The 19,778-nt window shown below is 42.0% G+C and overlaps 2 protein-coding genes across 2 annotated transcripts; one reads left to right on the top strand and one right to left on the bottom strand.

Annotated features, from left to right (window-relative positions):
- Nucleotides 1-623: 623 nt before the first annotated feature.
- On the bottom strand, nt 624-1,711 carry atg101 (autophagy related 101). Its single transcript, XM_080867801.1, has 2 exons — nt 1,447-1,711; nt 624-1,369 (listed from the first exon to the last, which is right to left on the bottom strand). Exons 1-2 carry the CDS (start codon nt 1,696-1,698, stop codon nt 965-967), a joined length of 657 nt encoding a protein of 218 aa, XP_080723927.1. The 5' UTR covers nt 1,699-1,711; the 3' UTR covers nt 624-964.
- A 1,079-nt stretch (nt 1,712-2,790) lies between these two features.
- c2cd2 (C2 calcium dependent domain containing 2) lies at nt 2,791-19,530 on the top strand. Its single transcript, XM_080867800.1, has 13 exons — nt 2,791-3,089; nt 3,419-3,514; nt 5,041-5,160; nt 8,177-8,278; nt 8,635-8,733; nt 10,357-10,465; nt 11,796-11,904; nt 11,989-12,053; nt 12,801-12,916; nt 13,049-13,211; nt 13,475-13,716; nt 14,035-14,302; nt 17,501-19,530. Exons 1-13 carry the CDS (start codon nt 2,799-2,801, stop codon nt 17,719-17,721), a joined length of 2,001 nt encoding a protein of 666 aa, XP_080723926.1. The 5' UTR covers nt 2,791-2,798; the 3' UTR covers nt 17,722-19,530.
- Nucleotides 19,531-19,778: the final 248 nt, after the last annotated feature.

The following is a 19,778-nucleotide window of genomic DNA, read 5'->3' as shown; positions in this document are numbered from 1 at the left end:
GAACAGACCCGGGTGTGGACACTGAAGTTGAACTCACTTTTCCCAAAAATGTGGCTAATTACAGTTAATTGATTCAATATGAGGCAAGAAGGAGCAATTACTCTTTCACATGGGACCAGGTATGTTGATTTTTTCCCCTTAATAAATGAAATCATCATTTAAAAACTGAGGCCAAATACTTTCACAGTACTGTACAGGGATTCAGTGATTAATGCTTTTGAATATGTTCTACACCTTGTCCCCTCAAACTAGAGAGCAGATAATTATACCCAATGTACATGTTGACCTAATGTATTCACACACATGTTGTTTTCCTCTTGGCAAGCAGACTATCCTGAAAACAGAGGGATGTTTTTCAAAGTGCAGGCCATGGTGGCAGTTTCTGGCTGGAAACAAGGGAGTGAACTTAGGAAGTGTTTGCTTTAATTTGGAAAAGTGGCAAACTGGAAATCCTGTCCTTCCCCATGTGGAAGGTCATACTCTCCATGAAACTGTGCAGAGAGGAAGTTTTCACACAGATGAGGAAATCTGTTCCCAAACTCTGCCAGATCTTTTGCATAAAACGTTTTACACTGATCCAGCGTGATAATATGGAAGCAATGTTTTGCGTCAAGAGCTGTGGCTGTAATTAAAGTAAACATTTATTGTTATTCAAAATTTACAGTAATGCACTGATGACATTATCAAGAAGAGAACATTTTAAGGAACCAAACTGATAAACACGGTTATTTGCTAGTGTGTATGAGAGAAAAGGGAAAGCTTGCACAAGCAAGAGATTGTTAAAATGAAGATTACATAATTCAGTCTCTTAAGGTACAAATGATACCAGAAGCACAACAAAGACATTAGAACACCATTATACTGACACTGCCTCGTTGTTCCGCTGTATAGCTGACAAAACATAGAAAAGAAATGACAGCAGGACCATAAACATATGAAAGATCCACATCATAAATATTTTCTCTCACAATGCTAGTGTATCCTTAATCAGCCTTCTCATAGTGGTGCTAACAGAAGTGCCCAGCGAGTCAGTGATCTGGTATGTGATTTTGTAAAGGTATGGCTGAACATCTTTAAGAGTGGTGTCAAACACATTGTCCACTTCTGACTGGGTGGGCATCTTTGGCAGGTATTCGTGGCGATTTATGACCTCAACGACGTTGATCACCTTCTCACCCAGCTTCTCACCCACTTTCTCCCTGCAGATCTGTCTCTCCTGCTCATTGGCCAGGTTGACCACATTCACCTTGATGCTCCACACTTCCCAAGGAATGCACTCGTCAGAAAAAGGCCAGCGAGACTTCTTTTTCTGGTAGAACTCCAGGGAGATCTGTCCCATGCCGTCGCTGCCCGAGTTGCTCAAAGCATCCTGCAACAAAAGCACAGCTGAAAGTACAGGCCTCACAACACGAGAGTCAGAAATCACGCGTTAAAACAGACAATCACCTTGAATTCAGACACCGCTTTCCTGATCATCCTGTCCAGCTCCTCTGAGGACACCCTGACAAAGGTGAAATCTATGAAGTCACAGTCGATGTCCTGTGTGCCCACAGTGCCGATGGAGTAGGTGCCTTCCTTTTTGTAGTGAAATTTCCCGGTGCTCCGGTGCAGCAAAATTGTGTGCAGCAAAGCTAACATAGCTTCTTCAACCTGTCTCGCCTCCACAGTTACTTCAAGAACTTCCGAGCGACAATTCATCGCGAATGTCTAGTTACGTCTGTTAACGAAGAGCAGGAGTCGAGTTCAGCGACGATAGCTACTGTATAGCAGCTAGACCACGGTAGATGACGAAGGTATACTGTTTACATTCACAAATCGGCGTGAAATATCTAATCCAGTGTGTTATTGTATATTAAAATACAAAACAGGGTTTTAATCGATAATACGCAACCTCCACATAACAGTCGTGCTCACTGAGCGTTGATACATTGTATCAAACGCAAGCTAGCTAATTGTTTACTACTACAAACAGATTAAGAACAAGACAGGAAGTGGTGGACAACAGGACGAGCTACGGGAAGTCGTGTAGTTCAAAATACCAGCTCGGATTTGTTTTCCGTTGATTTCGACTTAAACATGGACTAATCTAATCGTGTAATAGCTTAATGCTAATAAAAACAATATCCTAAAAGCCCAATTGCATCTTCAGCATGGAAAAAAGCTTTAGTTCCCTCGAGGTCTCGACAACAACAAACGTCTCACAAATGTCGCTGTGCATTCTGGGAGTTACAGTTTGTGCCACATATCCGTCTGGAAGCGATAACTTTATACAGTCACACTGAAAGTAGTCCACCGGGTCAGGCTGCACTCTTCTCCTGCAGGATGTTTTCCCGGGAATGTTACTCTTTATCTGGATATCGTCTGTTGGAGTATGAGCACGAAGCTCGGGCATAAGTCCGTTTTGGGAAACTTTTACGGCTTAGTAGCTAACGAAGAATAGCTAGTTAACGAGCCGTAGCGAAAATTAGCTTACTAAGCTAACAATCGTATTCAATGAGAGGAGGAGTGGGCTATTCTGCAGGTTTATTTGTACGCAGGCTACCTTTAGTTTTTTGACAATGGTTTAGCTTTCCACAACCAGCTTGCGTAGTTTGGAAGCCCTGTATGGCAGCACTGAAGCATGGATAACGATAAGCAGAATTTGTATTGGAGGTGGATGTTTGTCTTCTTATCATTTTTGGGCGATTGAATTTATTGATTCCACCGTTCCTTAATTAAATACATAACATGAGGTTGGCAGGAAAATTCCCAGAGGAACCGGTGTGTTAAACTCAGATCATCGATCATTTTCCCGAAGAATGTCCGACCCAGAAAGTTCCAGTTCATATTTTGGGTTGGAGGATCCGCAGTGGCTATGTATGGTCACGTTGTTTATCGCCTCCCTGGTTACTCTTATACTGTATTTCGTACAGTATTTCCAACATAGACTTATAGGAAATAAGCAGGGAGCAGCAGAAGGGGACAATGCTGCGACAGAGGAGGAGGAAGCCGCCGCTCTGCTGGGATGGGCGCTGTCACTGAAAAGCTGGAAGAGTCAGTGGAGAAGAGCTTGGTGCATAGCTTTGAATGACGAAGCAAGGAAGCGAAAGGTGAGTCTCATGACCACCAAGCCAATGCTGTACTATGGGGCAGGTGACTTCAATAAAAGTGTAGCATATAATGCGACAAGGTTATAAAATCTCCTCTTGTGTGCTGTAAAGAAATTCCCCCCCCCCCCCTTTTTTTTTTTTAAATCATAACCCTCAGTTTGATATTAGAGACACTGTAGTGTAAACTCTCCACCTTCCTACTTATGGATTGACGCTGCCAATGTCGTGCAAGCCCACATAATTTTGATTCCTTGGCAACATTTCGCCGAGTCTGCAAGACTTTGAGTAGGTGTTTGTTGTTTTAAAGTTTCTGCCCTGTCTCGTGTCAGGGTGCTGTTCTGCTGGCATTTGAAGAGGATGGTCTCGAGGCTTCAGATCTCACGCTTAGCAGGGTCTCCAGCTTTCAGAAGTCTGCCGGCAACAAGGTACTCACTCCATATTCTCACATTGGAAAACACCTTTGCAATGTTTTTGGCAGACAAGCACTGACTTGTCGACTTTCCAACGTTACTACAGGCTTTTCTCAGTAAATTTAAATGTTGACAAACTAATCTACTTAATATTTTATCAGCAGCAAATATGGTTGTTAATTACCGTAAACTATACTTGAATAAACCATGATGCACTTATTAGTCAGAGTGTTTGCCCATTTTTGCCAACCTGTGTTAGAAAGTATAACTAGAAACTGTAACTTGGGAGGTCAGACAGGGACACACTGCTCACTACTTTTGTGGCTTTGCAGAGATTAAATGCAAACTCACTCCTTTCTTTGTGATCGTTGAGATATAGACCAAAATACCAGGTACTCTATGGAGTCTAGGGAGTTTAATGAGCAGAGGTTTATTTTTACCACACACTGTGTGTGTGTTGTGTGTGTGTAAGAAGCTTATAAAGCTGTCACGCTCAGCACTAAGGAGGAGCAGGCAGCCAGAAATACACCAGCACCTATGGTTATGTTTAGCTTTCCTCTAATACTGTTCTTATGTCAAAGACATGCAGTCTTTGCTGAAATCAGAGTTAATTTGCTGAGTAAATATGTTTCTAAAGCTTAAACTACCTCTGATACTCAGTTCAGGTTGCATGTCATTCATTCGACTAGAGATCACAGATAATTATACTGCTTGATGCCTTTGGGATCTATCAGAGTTGTTCTTCTTTTCCTTCCTTTCAGAGTTCAAAGTGAAGTTGTCCTGAAGCAAATGCCAGTTTTGGGTCAGTTTTATGCAAAGTCAGTATGTTAGCACATTGCTCTGGTTTAACTGGGACTTCTGCCCATCACTGGCAACTGCTGCTGAGATTATACTTTTGGTTTGTCTCGTCTTACCTTTATCCTCTAACGTCGACTTAACAATTGACTAATTTGATTTTGATAGTTAAAGATCATGTCACAAAGCACACAGAAGCTTTTCTGTGTAGCATTTGCATGTATTTGATCGGATTGGATATGCTGACGTGTCCAGGGTGTACCCTGCTTGTCACCCAAAGTCAGATGGAATATGCTATGGCCAAATCTCAAACATGGATTGAATGAGCTCTTAGGAAGATGGATGGATGTAAAGAGATATTTTATGATGTTTTGCAGAAGCACTTTGGGGTCCTATTTGAACCTCATAGCTCAGGAGCAGAAGGCGAGGTCATACTTGGTGAGATATTGATGTGGAGAATTACACAGATTTGGACAGATATGTAAACTTCAGCTTGGTTGATGCAAACTGCAAGGCAATAATTCTGGTTTAAAGTAAACCACATGAATGCATTATCAATGAAGCATCACACATGCATTCACATACAGCACCTTTTAGTTCAGTGAAAATTCTGGGCTTACTTTCTATTTGAATTGCATTAAAATGGTATAACCACATGAGTAGCATGCAAATGCTGTCACTGCCTTAACTCCAGGATTCTCTGGAGTTTTACTTTAAACTAATGCCTCACCTTGTCCTCCTAACAGGCCGCTTCCTGCTGTGTGGTTGGGGAGAAGCTTCAGTTCTCTCTGAGCACTGCATCGACAGCCATGGCTACAGCAGATCCTTGTAAATATACTGTGTGTATAGCTCCATTGGAGCTGCAGGTAAATACTCTTAAATTTGTGAAGTCTTAGACTGCAAGGAAAATAACACTGTTGATTTCCTTTTGTAGAATATGTCTGTAACAGTTAGACTGTAGAGTTAAATCCGTTGGAAGTCGTAGTGATTTAGTTTAATGGGAGCTTTTACTGAACATGATGTGCTGCCCAGCATTGGCTCACTGCAGGCAGCAGTATTAGATTAAATGGTTGGGGTATCTTTCCTTCCTTGGCAGATGTCCCAAACAGCTCATTAACATCCCTTTGAGGCCTGTTTCCATATAGAACTGATGAAGTTATGATCCAAATAAGACTCCCTTGTTTGTACCTGGAAATTGCAGTGATTTGCTTGATTTGTCATTATCAAAACTGTCTGCGTTGATCTCTTAAATGGAGTCCTGCAGCTCACCTTCAGCCTTTCCTAACGCTCCTCTAGCATTTTGAAATAAATTGGAGCCAAAGTTGATATGTTGGCATGTGTAATGGGTCGTGTCCGGAGGCTTTCTCCTGCTTTTAGGTTCATATTTACATGTTCAGAAATGCAAAAACTGCTTGTGTCTATGTAAGCTAATACAACTGTATTAAGGCTATTTCTAACCTAATTAACGTGCTCTTCCATTGAGGTAATTGTGCTATAAATACAACCTGAGTGTGAGAGGTTTGGAAGCTAAAGTCAGGTGTTGAGGAGGTTTTGTTTTGGTCGTGGGTTAGTCGTTGTTTCAGGGACATAAAGGAAGCCTTTTGTCTGTCTTTTTCACTCCCACTGTTTCAGCTTAGTCTGGAAAAATCAGAGAGCTTATTCAAATGTTCCCATCCGTCCACTGGAGCGTTTTTTAGCTTTTGACTCAGATCCAAGCTAGAATACTCGTGGCTCATGATAGGAGTGCATGGGCATGTGGGACAGAGGCATTTAATGGACATAATAACACGGTCACTAGATTAAGGTGTGCTGCTGAGTGTACTTTGTCTTTAAATGCACTACTGTATCACGTGACCTGATGAGGGACACGGCAGTATGACACGCCTCATAATGAAAAACTCACCAGTGATGATCTGTAGTAGATGGAGTGTGATGTCACACCTTTGTACCTTTGCCTATATGGAGCTGGCATGGCTTCATTTCAAAAGCAGAGATTATTCCTTCACTTCAGATTTGCATTTGTGTAGTTAGTGTTATACAACCAGCAAAAAGCATCACATTCTAATTACAGCGTGCTCTGGGAAATCATTCCTTACTCCTGATTTCACATCACACTGGCCATATGAATCCCATTAGAAATGTAATCGCATCCAAAGACTTCAGTTTGGAAAAGGTTAACAGAATGATGTATTCAAGATGTGGAAAAGAGTCCCTAGTTTTCTTAAGCAAGTAGCATTTCTCTTTTGTTAGTCAATAAATGAACAAAAACTTGGTCTAATGTTGTCATTAGTGGTGTCAGCGTAACACACTGATTGTATGTTATTTACGTTCAGGTAAGGGACTAAAATCCTACAAGCAGTGTTTCCCATTATCATCTCTGCCTGCTACAGTTTCATAATAAACCAAAAATATTTTTATGCTTTTCATGGTAATCTCACCCTGTAAAGTCTGCCGGTCATAAGAGAGCCAGCTGCAGACTGCAGTGAGACAGAGAAGGCAGCTAAATATGTGTTTCAGTTATTCATTTGTCACAATGCACTTAACAATTGAACTGTTCTGTACTTTGTGCCGCTGGTATAAGGTAGCAGGTTGTTTATATTCAAGAGTACTGCTGCAGGCCACACCCCTTTCCAGAAGAGGTCTGATGAGTGATGGAAAGCAGCCAGTAAGAACAGTGCATTCAGTTGATCACTCAGCAGATAAAACACCTCTTCCTTAAAAAGCTTTTCTTGGAACATGTTTTGAAGTAAAACGTATAAAGGAGAATTCACAAAGAGTTATGCATTTATAACAGGCTACTTAACTTTGTTATGTAGGCTGTATGAACAAGGACAAATAGGTGAAAAGCACCACTTTGATCTGAGGCTGAAATTGAAATAAAGAAATATAGATTAGCAGATTGGCGAGTGGTGATTAGTATTTAACGCATCAATAACATTTCAAAAGATAAAAGGTACGAGATGTGTTCCTTGTCAGTCGTGTTGTTTGTTTTTGTGAATCGAATGATGGCGCTTTGGGAACAGCATTTTCTCCTTCCCTTTTTTCCACTAACAGATAAGAAAGGAAGCACTGAGGGACTTTTTCTTTTTCTCAGAATTGTGAACATTTGACTGTCTCTTATTATGTACGTAGTTCATGTCATTTCACCATGTTAGGAACAGGAAAGACTATTTGATCACATGCTGTGGCTTTTTTTCCTGTGAGCACCTGTTTTGCACATTAAAAATCCCAGAACAGCTGTTCTTTTTAACTTCCGAGTATGGTCATGTAGTTGCATGGCAACATAAGTATGTACAGACCGCTTTGAAATGGCTTAAAAGTGATACTTTCATCCTAATAGGGCGAGTTTGTCTCACAGCTTCATTGTTGTTCGAGTTGTACTATTTGTGATAAGACAAACAGAAAAATAGAAGCTTTATTGGGGACTTGGTTGCATTCAGATATATTTGAATTATTACCGAGGGTTGGAGAGGAGCATTGAGGTTGCTTATCATAACCCGCTGCAAATCTGATGGGCTCATTGAGGGAGACGCTGCGATCCAAGGAGAAAGGGAAAACTGCAAACGGAGCATCCTTGATGCCTCTTTAGTCTGGAGAACTGCAAATTATGTTTAAAAAATGCAAAAGTGGATTTTGCATAATATGACCCCTTTCACAAAGCGTAGGTATGCACACCACCCACTCACCACCGGCTGAAACACAAATAGAATTGTGCGGGAAACACTGCGCTGATTTCGTTCCTCCACGCCCACCTCACATACTGAGCTGCTCCTTGTTTGGTGTATCGCTTCATCTCCAGAGAATCAGTTTTAGTTCATCTTTCTGTGAATTTGATGAGTACTGGATGAGTCATAGGGCAGCTCTTTATTTTCTCTTCCCCAGCTTCATCTACACATGCAGGAATCTGAAGATAAGGTCAAGGTAAGCTGGGAAGTGTCTCATCTAGAGGTGGAGGAGCTTCAGGTGATGCCCGGTTTCACTCAGGTAATCTTAAAGCAGCAGAATCGCAGATGTATAAACCTAACCAAAGGATGCGCCACACACTAACATGGGAAGAAATGTTTCGCTGTACCAAAATATAAAGAAATTGTGTGACAGACAGCCTTCATAGAAATCACTTTGTTTATTTCTTCATGTTCTTTTGTTACATCAACGTGTTTAGTCACGCAAACGAGGACGTGGAGAGGAAGATTCATTAGTTTCATTATCAAACAGTAGTCGAACCATTTAGAAACCAATAAAAATGGAATTAAAAGAATTGACATTTGTTTTATCACCAAATAGAACTTTACATTTCTAGTTTTACTCGATTAATATGAGGTATAATCTCTTTCTGTCAGGACAATGCAGCCATAAAGGAGCAGCTGAAGCAGCTTTTGTGTGTGTCGCATCCCTCTGTGCTGCTGAGCTGCAGGCCTGCTCAGGCCTCAGAGGTCAAGGTGAGCGAACGAGTCACGTCTGATGTAAGGCTGCCAGACTCATAATTACTTCCACCAGAGAGGGGTGTTTGTGTCATTTTGTCCGTAAACGTGACAGCCGGGGTGTAGAGGGGGTCGTGCGAACGCTCCAGACTCACACAAAACAATTTTATGATTTGTTAGTGGAGAATTCATCTTAGAAATTACGATTCCTACAAGTGTGGTGTTTGAACTCTGACCTCTCCTTTAGGGTCAAAGTGACAATTATGCTACTTAAAACTATGTTTCTTAAAGCAGTTGTTATATTCAGAACATATAGGCATGTATGAGCTTTCTAAATATGACCTGTGACCTTTTCAAACTGTCGTAAAATGTCTTTTATCTTTAGAAACTACTGCTTGTGTTTGTATCAGTAAGTTTAGAAAATGATACCAGTATATTGAGATTTGAAATATCACATTATAGTTTGCATCTCAGTGTCACGTTTCACCTCTGATCTCATGTTTACATTCCACGCCTGCCTTTCTTTCAAGCTGAACCAAGGTGTGTTAAAGACAGAAGTGTCAAGAGAACGAGCTGCCTGGTTAGGTTGAAATATGCTGTAGTATAATGTTTTATATTTATGTCCAGTTATTTGCAAATCAGTAGTTATTCATAACCTACTCATACATAATGTTTGTATGATCAATAAACGTCATGCACGTTGCCATTATCTGACTTTTACTGCACTAAAAGCTCTATAAAAGTTTAAAAAATAAATAACAAAGAAGTATGAAGATACACAAAATACATTATGATTCCTTTAAAAGTAATGCTGCCCAGAGGGCCAGTTCCTTGGCTGTGGTTTGCGCTCTTACTGCTTCTTGTTGCAACCTTAAATAATGCTCATCTAAAGCAGCATTGATTCACTGAAGGTTATTATTCACAACCCACCATCACATGATGCTGTTTCACGTGTTTCTGATTAGATCTTACTTGATACAGGATGACAAGTTTTCTTTTTTGGTCCAAATATAGTTGTGAGTTACATGAGAGGCAGTGGGATTAACTCTTATTTTGATCAGAGGAATTTCCTTTCCTCTGATCAAAAAAGTCGATATTATTGACATTTATATATCTGGTCATCGGACCCCAAAGTTTCCAGATGATTAGAATTTTGTGGTTTATGAAATTAAATAGTCGCTTTGTGGCGTAACATTTAAAATGTTCAAGATCAATTAGCCGGCAGTTTTAGCCGTAATATAAAACAACCATATAGATTTGCATGCTGGTTAAAATAAGTCTAGTGCTTTGAAGGTATTTAAGCATTAAGCTCATCAGATACGCTGCTATTTAAATGACCAAAACAAATCACTTTTGTCTGTAGATGATGCCTGTTTGTAATGCAAATTCATCAGCGGTGCTTCTGATGCAAATTCTCCCTGATCATAGAAAGGCCAATGCAAATGATCAACATGTGAAAGTGGAAACGGGGTCGTGTTGCAGAGAGTCCTTGTTCAAACATGAAGACGCTTCTCGTTTAAAGACACGAGCATACTTAGGCCTCTGCTCGTTTACGTGCTTCCAGTACTGCTCGTAATGCTGCGCTCACTAAATCTGTGCTGTAGGTTTATGTATGTACTCACTGCATGCTCTCTCCAATAGGAAAGCCAGAATAAAGTGGTATCGCCCCCAAAGCCCCCACGCGCCCATGAGTGGAAGCTGCTGGTGAAAAACATCCGAGTCACACTCAACCAGGAGGAAGATGCTGCAGGTCGGTCGTGCGTCTGCTTATAAATTAATGTTAATTCTGAATTTTTCAAGCTGATGATGTTTCCTATGCTAACGGCTACATTTAGGTCCAAGTACAGCGTGTCTAAAACTAAAGAGGTTCTGTTATGTTAAAAGCATTAGCGTCATCAGCAGGAGTGTCAGCAAAGTAGTAATAAGAAAATAATAACTGCGCTGGTTATCTGTGCACCAGCTATGTAAACTCATTCAGAAGCGCTCTATTAACAGATAATATTTACCTTGGGTCCTGCACACTAAGCTGCGGAGAAACATGAGCTTCAATATATGTCACAAACAAAGAATCCTACACCCGCCGTGTTGACTTTGTATTTTTACCAAAAGGACTTTTTTTAAAGACATCTATTGTAAAGTTGAATTAGCTCCTTTCATCAGACTGCACGCACTGTTTGCAGTGTTTAACTGCACGCTCTTTATTTGCATTACCACGACGATGTAATGAGAAGGTTGTTTAGAGGGTAGCTGACTTTGGTAATGAATCAGCAGCAGTGGGACTGTGCTTCCAGCATGGCTGATATTTACTTTGCCAACGCTGCATGACAAGGCCCCCCCCACTCCCACCCCTCCATTTTAGGTAATCCACTGGTCAAAGCTAAACAATGATGGCAGTATATTAATAATACACCCACAACAGTAAGACAACGCCCAGCGTGGTGGTACAGACCTGCACATAAACAAAGTGCCAGGGTGTGGTCATGTATGAGGCCAGAGAGCATTTGATAGATTGTGCTGATGATAGGCTGTTAACACGATTGTCCAGTAATGAAGTCTTAGACCACCCACAACAACTTTGTTTGGGTAGTTCCTGTGATGAGTCATTCTCTGAGTGTGAGTCAGCAGTTGTCGGGGCTGCAGACGTCCCCGAAAGCGTTCGGTCTGACTCCATATTGCACAGCAGAGACATGACACAGCACTTGACACTTCACTATATACATCTTCCTTCCTTTTATTGAAAATCAGTCACTGTCTGCCGGGTGTTTACGGTCGTGCAGGCTTTTATGTCGTTTTATTCATTTGTATTGTTTTAAGTGTTGTTTAATAATTTGTATTGTAAAGCACTGAATCTTATCTGTGAGGCTTCTGATTCACAGCTTGTGGCCACTAAAATTCATGTAAGTGCTTAAGAAAATGTGTGCTCATTTAGCCTCCTCTAATCTCTGCATAATTCATCATATATACTCTGTGAAGTGATCCCGTGTTTATCCATTAGAGTGAGGGAGTGGAAGTGGCTGACCACAAAAAAGAAAGAAAGAAAGCTTTAAAGTCAGCTCTTGGATGACACTTTGTGTTCGCAGGCAGCATGAACCCTCTGTGTGTGCTGCAGTTAGATGATCCTCCTCAGAGGTTCAACACTTCTGTTTCGAAGAACACGACGAGTCCTGCCTGGGACCAGCCGTTTATTTTGTAAGTGTGAACGCTGACTCCACCGCAGGTGGTTCTGATGAACAACACCGTTCACATACATGTAAAATATTCTTCTCTCACCAGTGAACTGAATGGACGATCGAAGGAGCTCAATATTCTGTTGATGAACGATGGACATCCTCCAGAGAGTAAGAAAAACTCTGCCGTGGCCACTTACCTGTCGATGCTTGTGTTGCATTTACTGTAATGAAGAGTCATGTAGTTTAGTGATCCAAGTATCGACTGTATCGATACCAAGTCGGCATCAGTATCGGATCGATACCAGCCTGGTGAGATCGATTCTTTACTTTAAGTTCCGCTCTTGTTTGCGATGCTGTGGTTTCGACAAAGAGGAAACAGCCAGGTCGCCGCACTCGCCGCTCCCGTGTCAGCGCAGAGCAGGCCCGCTTTGCTCGCCCTCCCCCCTCTTGTGTTTCGATGTTGCGCTGTCACGTGACGTGACTTTGGGGGTTGTTAAGTTGTTTACAAACATGTATGTTTTTACCGGTTGTTGAGGATTTTAATTGTAATTTTTGTATTATAGTTTCTCAACAGTACTTGTTTGTTTTACTTTGTTTAGCGGTTTGCGAGCACTTTTTATTTCAGATTTTTCTTTAAAAAAATCAATAATAAAGCATTTTCTATTTAACTATAAACTTTGTCGTAATTATGTCCTGAGTTTTAACTGTTTAATAATAAAAAAGGAAACGTCACAAAAAACACTGAAGGTCATGAGAATGAATTGAGATGTATCAGCGATACTGGCCCGTATTGACTTGGTATCGGATCGATACCAACACATGCAGTATCACACACCACTAACGTAGTTCACACGTTGTGCCTCTCGTAGCGCGTGTTTCTGTGTAGCAGGCTAAATCAGCTGTTTTCTGTCTCAGATTCCTTACTTGGTCAGGTGTTGGTGCCTTTTGATCTTGTGAAGAAGCACCCCAAAGGACAGCGTACATTTGAACTCGTGACCAAAGATGTAGTGACCGGATCACTGACTACTGACGTAAGACCTAAAAAGCTCATTTTCTATCGCATGTTTTCCTTTAATATCACCAGATTTCGATGAATTCCTTCCATGTGTCTCTTGTTTTCATTTACACGTAGTTTGGGTAGTAACTTGAATCGTGTGTTTCAGTTTACCTACCTGGAGCCGAGTGAGGTGAGGTCTTGGCAACCTCCTACCCCAGCCTCTAATAAGAGGGTGGAGATGGACCGCACGGTCATGCCCTGTGGCACAGTGGTTACCACGATCACAGCGGTGAAGAGCAAGCCGGGTCGACCACTCCCACTCAATATAGGTAAAGCCCTGGAAACTGTGAGGCCGCTGCACATTCCTTACACAGCTGTATTGTATAATAAATGATCCTGTTAGAGTTGCTTCAGGAGTTTTTGTTTGTTTTTTGAATAGAGGGAAGTTAGAGTAGCACAGTTCCCCAGTCAGCTTTTTAGATGCTGGTTAGTTGGCAACTCAACTCGGTCATTTTCATAATTTGACAAAAATGAATGTTCTGAAAGTCCTTTACATGAATGAAACTACAGTGAGACGTTCTTGCTTCCTCAGATCCTGCCCAGAAGGCCGTGGTCAACAAGCCCAAGCTGGGGGAGCGTCGCGTCTCTGAGCAGGTGTCTATGTTAGGGGGCACTGTGAGTAAGGCCCTGTCCTCCTCCGACACTGAGCTGTTGATGCTCAATGGGACAGACCCTGTGGCCGAAGCCGCCATAAGACAACTCCACCAGTCTGCTAAACAGAAGCTCAAGTCCCCGGTGAAGAAGAGTACCATCATCATCTCGGGCATCGCCAAAGTAATTATGAGCTCCTTGTACTTGTACTTTTTCCACTTAATGTAATTCAGCTTAAATAGCACAAAAGCACAGCTGGAGCCAATCTTGCATGTTTGATACTCTGGAACTCAGATTCCTCGAGTGCTTTTTAAGCTAATCTGTTCCATAACCTGTGGTTCATAACGTCAGAGGAGAGAAGTGGATTTTAAATGGAAGCCCGTGCCTTGTCTGCAGCAGCGAGGGCCTTCTCATGTTGTTAGCACCCTTCATTGTGCCTGGGCTTTCCACACTAGCTCCACAACAAATATGGCTTTAATGGGAATGTGATTTATTTCCCAGACGCCTCTGTCTCAGGATGATGAGCTGGCTATGATGGCAGGTTACGCTGCAGCAATGGACGCATCAATGTCAGAGAGCAGCTCTACTCAGGATGTGACCACAGCGATCGCATCGGGGACTAGTACCCCTCCGGAGATGTCGGAGCCCACGGAAGGTCCCAGAGTTGAAGGGCGGCCTCCGGAGGACTGGGAGAGCCAAACTGGCGAGGAACAAGACAATGCTTCACTGTCCATGTGTGTGTCTGAGGCGAGCTGCAAGAAGAGCAGAGGTGAGAAACCTCTCGATGCATTTTTAATCTTCACAGGAGTATTATTAAACCTTACAATCCTGAAAAGGAAAATAATGCCTTTACAAGCAGAACTTGATCTGTTTTGGCTGTTTGGGGTTTGTTAGCCACTCCTTCGTTATGCACTCTCTCTTTGTGTTCTCCTTTCTGCTTCCCCTCTACTCTTTGAACCTTTCCTTTCCGAACTGTCGTCACTGCCACCTTAGAGGAAAGCAGTGCTAAGCACACATTGTATGAGTAAGTTACTTCATGAGTTACTTGTAGTATTCTTGGTATTCTAATCGCTGTAGTTTCTGTTAGCAGTAGAATAGATAACAGTGTTTTTCTACAAGGTGAGATTCACTTTTGTAGTTCCTCTAAAATCAGTTTGCAAAAAAAAAGCTCACAAAATTAAAGGAATACTTTGAAAAAACATCAGCTCTGATTGGAGAAAAAAATCATGCTGATATCTTTAGTGACACTGGGTAATGTGTTAGGGATGAAAGGGTGCCGCATCGTTTGATGAAACTGAAAATGATCAACCAATTCAAAGACGGCCCAAAAATCGAAGACTGGAACGACTCAAAATGGTCCTCAGTCATTTGTATGGCGCCCCCTTGTGTTTGTAGGCATGACTGACAACTTCAGGGCTCCTAATGAGGTGATGGATGGTGTCCCGGGGATCTCCTCCCAGATCTGGACCCATCACTGGTAGAAATGGGGGCTGTCTCATTGTTGCCCGTCTTGTGCTCTGTTAACTTCATTTCCTGACCAGATCAATATCCCAGAAGTTAAGCTGAATTATTTAACTTATTCTGGTTAAAAAGTGTTCCTTTAATTTTTTCTGAGCAGCGACTGTCTTTTATTTGTGGCTGTACAACACAGATGAAGTGCCGTGAATGTTTCGGTATTTATTTCACTTGCAATATGAAATATTAGTCACTTGGCAGGTGCTTTCGGACCACAGGAACTTGATCATAACTCTTTAAGCCATGTAGGAGTTCTCCAGTATTTCGTGTCTTTAAACCATAAAAGCTCTTAGAAACCTTTTTGTATCGCCTTCACTTCACTCTCTGCCACAAGAGGAAACTTTGAGTAAAAAACGTCAGCTGTATAAGTAACACATAGCTATAACATGCTAACTGCTGCTTCAGTAAAAAAAAATGGACAAACTGAAGTTTAGAGGAAACGCAAGAAGATGTTTACTCGCTGAAGAGCAAGTTTGCCCGTATTTCCTCTGAAACTGCTGCCTGGGGCATCCACACACGATGGAGCAATGTGCAGCGGAAATGTAGAAGCTGACAAGAAAATACAACACCTGACAGACTGTGTGTCAGAGCTAGGGCTGCCACGATTTGTCGACTAGTCACGATTACGTCGACTATCAAAATCGTCGACGACTGATTTAATAGTCGACGCGTCGTTTGAAGCTTTGTAAGATCGCAAAAGACGCAGGAATAATAGCAGGATTTAAGAGTGTAATAACGGACTGAAACAGAAGATGGCAGCACTGCATGTACAAGGATGCCAGCTGCCGTTAAACCCCGAAGAAGAAGAAGCAGCTGTGTCCCAGAATTCATAGCGCGGCCCAGCTTAGTTTCCAACAATGGCGGTAGCTAGTTAGTTTTAATATTACTCTTATTATTCTTTCTGGGTCACAAAATAAACGTTTAACATATTTTCAGGCGAGAATGTAGCTGTGTAAACCTCAAATATCGGCTCAGTTTATCAAGACACCACATATATTCAAAAGCGCTCCGACGTTTTCGGAGACGTCTGTTACCCACTAGCTCGATAGCTAGCCGGGGGCTAGGTCACTAGCGCCGTGAGAACACCGGACTCCCGGCAAATTGTTTTCAAACCCACCGCCGTCTTTCGCGACTCAGGTTAAATATATATGAGTCACTTAGATAAATTAAAAATGTTATTGTTTGGCTTTTTTTTTTTTTTAGTATTTTATTTGTTCCTGAGTGAATCGGTTTGGCTGAGATTAAAGTTATAGTTTTTACACAGCTGAATAAACGTCAAGCAGACAGCTGATTATCAGAAGTGTGAGATGCTGGAGAATTTACTCCGGTGTCCTGTTATATTTTAGATAGCAAGGAGTTTATTAAACTTTACCAAAACAATCTGCAAATTTCATTAAAATTTAATAAACTATCATCTTGTCTTTATTTTTAGTTAGCACCTTAAAAGCTGTAAGCTAATGATAGTTATATAAGAGCAGATGCTGCTGGTGCAATAAGCTGTAGTTTTACGTCCAGTGGATGATGATCTGATTAGTCGACTAATCGCATAAATAATCGGTGACTAGTCGACTATCAAAATAATCGTTTGTGGCAGCCCTAGTCAGAGCAGCACACACACAGCTCCACCGTTTGGCTGTGACGCTGCAGAATCATAGCAGGTGAAGAGCGCCACTGCGAGCCCCTCCTCCTCCTCAGGCTGGTTGTAACCGTTGAGCTTATCAGTTTTAGCGCCTGACACGCTACCACTGAAACCCGGCAAACACACATCTCTGATTACAACGCCCTCAGTCATTTGTAGCTTTTGTTGTGCGACGTGTCACACATTTTTAGAGGTCCTATTGCACACAGAACGAAGGCTCTGAGGGTCGCTCCCTCCAGTGGGCGGTTCCCCTCGTGTTTGGTCCAAAAGCATCTAGAGAAGATCTGATGCTGTTCTGCGTTCTTCTTTAGGAGTGTGCTACAAATTGAGGACACGAATGCCTCCTTTTTTCTTTGTCATTTATTTGTTTTGATACTATTTAGAGTTTCTATTGTTTTGTACTGACTAAACTAATCCACTGATACTGAGGATAACACAGGAGCTCCTTAAGTGTGGAAGCAGAGGAATGGTGCTTGTAGCCAGGCTGGACTATGAGGCTGCTCTCTGTTGGTACAGATTAGTATGTGTTAGCTGGTGATTAAACACAATATTACAGCTCTGCTGCTATTTAAGCCACATTTTTCATCCAATCCACAGCAAGTGTTTCACAGTAACAGTTTCCAACTAACACCGATTCTGTACCACTGCTGCTTTAGCTTTTGATTTGTTTATTTTAAATGAGTTTTTCCATTACTGCTTAGGCCAATACTACTCGTGCCTGTTTTTTATCTGTAGTAATGACGTCTCCTTGAGTGGTGTCACTTTGACACTATCCACGTCTCAGGCTGCTTCCTTTCCTCTTCTTTGCCACAGGCAGCTTCCTGCAGAAGAGCGCCAAGCTCTTCTTCCGACGTCGTCACCAGCGCAAAGACCCGGGGATGAGCCAGTCACACAATGACCTGGTTTACCTGGAGTCTCCGGCCGCAGTGGAGCGAGCGAGCCGAACAGCCACGCTCAGCCGCATGCTCAACCGCAAGAGTAAGAGTAAGAGTAAAGCCAACGGCTCTACCTCTGTGGGGGAGCCACATGCGTGACCCCCCCACTGTCCCTCGCTCACCTTGACCTCAGTCCCTACCACTTCAACTACCATCATCACCTCCACCTCAAATTGCACTGGCAAACATCTTGGCTAACCTACTCCCCTCTAATGGCTGACCTGCATATTGGGGCTGCTGCACTGTGGATGGGCAACAAAAAAAAGTGATATTTTAAGGCTTCAAATAAGAAGCCACCAACAGCAAGCGTGTGCATGTGTGGATGATCCTGGCCTGGATTGATTTCAGAGATTAGTCCTTTTTATTTGATTTTATGCAACATTTCAAAATCTTTAAGTGCTTTTACGGCTGTGTTATGGACAGAAGGGACCGCCGCGCGCCATCACTCTTTACCTCACTGAAAGCTGAGGGCGGATTCAAAACTCTCCCTGCTGTAAACCGTAAGTTGCCTACGGTGACTCAACAGGACCAAAGACGAAGAGCCAAGTGGTGTTTGTATGATTTGCACAGTTTTTAGTACCTTTTAAATTAAAGTGCAATGACAGGAGCAACTCTTGTGCAAGAGACTGTAGTTCATTCACAAAGGGAGACGATCGTTTCACTGCAAGACTGCTGTACGTGGGAGCAGCATGACTACTTGTTGACACTAATATGAAATCATTTGTTTATTACTCGATGATATTCCCAAATAAAGCTAGATCCAGTGTGTTCATGACATGTGTAAGACTAAAAATTTCTGCCTTGGTTGTCAATTTCAAAAAAGAAGCAGGGTGTTTTCGAATCATATGCAACTGTCTCCTGTTGTACACTACCGTTCTCAGCAGAGTTGTTGTTGTGTCGAAAGGGAACTGAAGCTTTATCCAGGGACCGCAGCGAGACACGCGGCCATACTTGTGCTAATAAAACGGATCCTTCCTTACATTTCAATAGCATGAACTGCTCTGTCATTTTACGTGTTTCTAAAAGATGTGCACATGAACAAAAGAAAAGTGTGAACACCTATGACAGCAACCAGGTCTTGTGGCTGCTGATTTTTTTTTTTTTTTTAAATCCAGCTAATGATTGTATTTTTTGTCCTCCTGTGAGCAGCTTGTTTCTGTACATCATGTTAACTACTGTTTGTTATTCTGCTCAGAGAGCTGAATGGTTGCCTTACAGTTATTCTGTGAATGATGTCCCAGCTGCTCGAGTCTTGTTCCTCAGCTTGACATGACTTTGGCTGCAGCCGCTATCAGACAAGTGGGCCTGAGTGTCTGTGGTGACCTGTTGGATTGGCTCTGATCAGGCAAGCATACCACTGTGTTTCTGCATCATCAGCAGTTTCTATAATCAATAAGCCTATGCACTTAACATATCTGTTGACTGGGTTGTTTACAATATTCGACTACCTGAGATATTAAAACACTCTTGCTCTTCACAATAATTCTCTTCTGCGGATCCTGCGTGGGTGTCTTTGTATTCATAATTACACGATCTGCTTTAATCCACCGTCACTGACTGTTGTCTGTTTAAAAACAAATAAAAGAGAAAATCATAGAAAGAAAAGGCCGAGAAAATAATCATTCAGACAGAAGCACCTTCCAACTCTGAGGAGAGGAATAGAGGGAAACTGATTGTTTTAAATCGAGCTCAGCTTCTTACAGCCTGCAAGCGTTAACTGCTGTCGTGCAGTAAGCAGTGGGGCTGTAGGAGATTAATGAATTGCTTCCTGATGTTTTTTGTCTTTCTGCTCTGTGTGCGCAGAAAGTGGCTGATTAACTGTTGCTGCAAAGCGTCAGTCACTTCCTTGCAGGGACTGTAACTACTATACATACTGAGTTAAGCAATAAATATTGATTGAATAACTAAGACTGTGGTGATGTCGATGTTCTGGCTATCACGTGACCCGTTCATCTGATTTGCTGTTTAACTTTTATGCTACTTTAAACATCTGCATCAGAAATGCGCTCACTGGACACTTTATTAGGAACTCTTTGCCAATACTGCTGGACCGGCTTTGGCCTTCAGAACTCCATTAATTCTTCACACCAGTGAAGTGTTGGAAACATTTCTCAGAGATTTTATAACTCCTCTCACAGTTACTGCACATGTTCCAC

This window comes from Rhamphochromis sp. 'chilingali' (genome assembly GCF_963969265.1).
Source record: "Rhamphochromis sp. 'chilingali' genome assembly, chromosome: 19".
Taxonomy (NCBI): domain Eukaryota; kingdom Metazoa; phylum Chordata; class Actinopteri; order Cichliformes; family Cichlidae; genus Rhamphochromis; species Rhamphochromis sp. 'chilingali'.
Note: the sequence above shows the minus strand (reverse complement) of the source record. Positions and strands in the feature narration are given on the sequence as shown.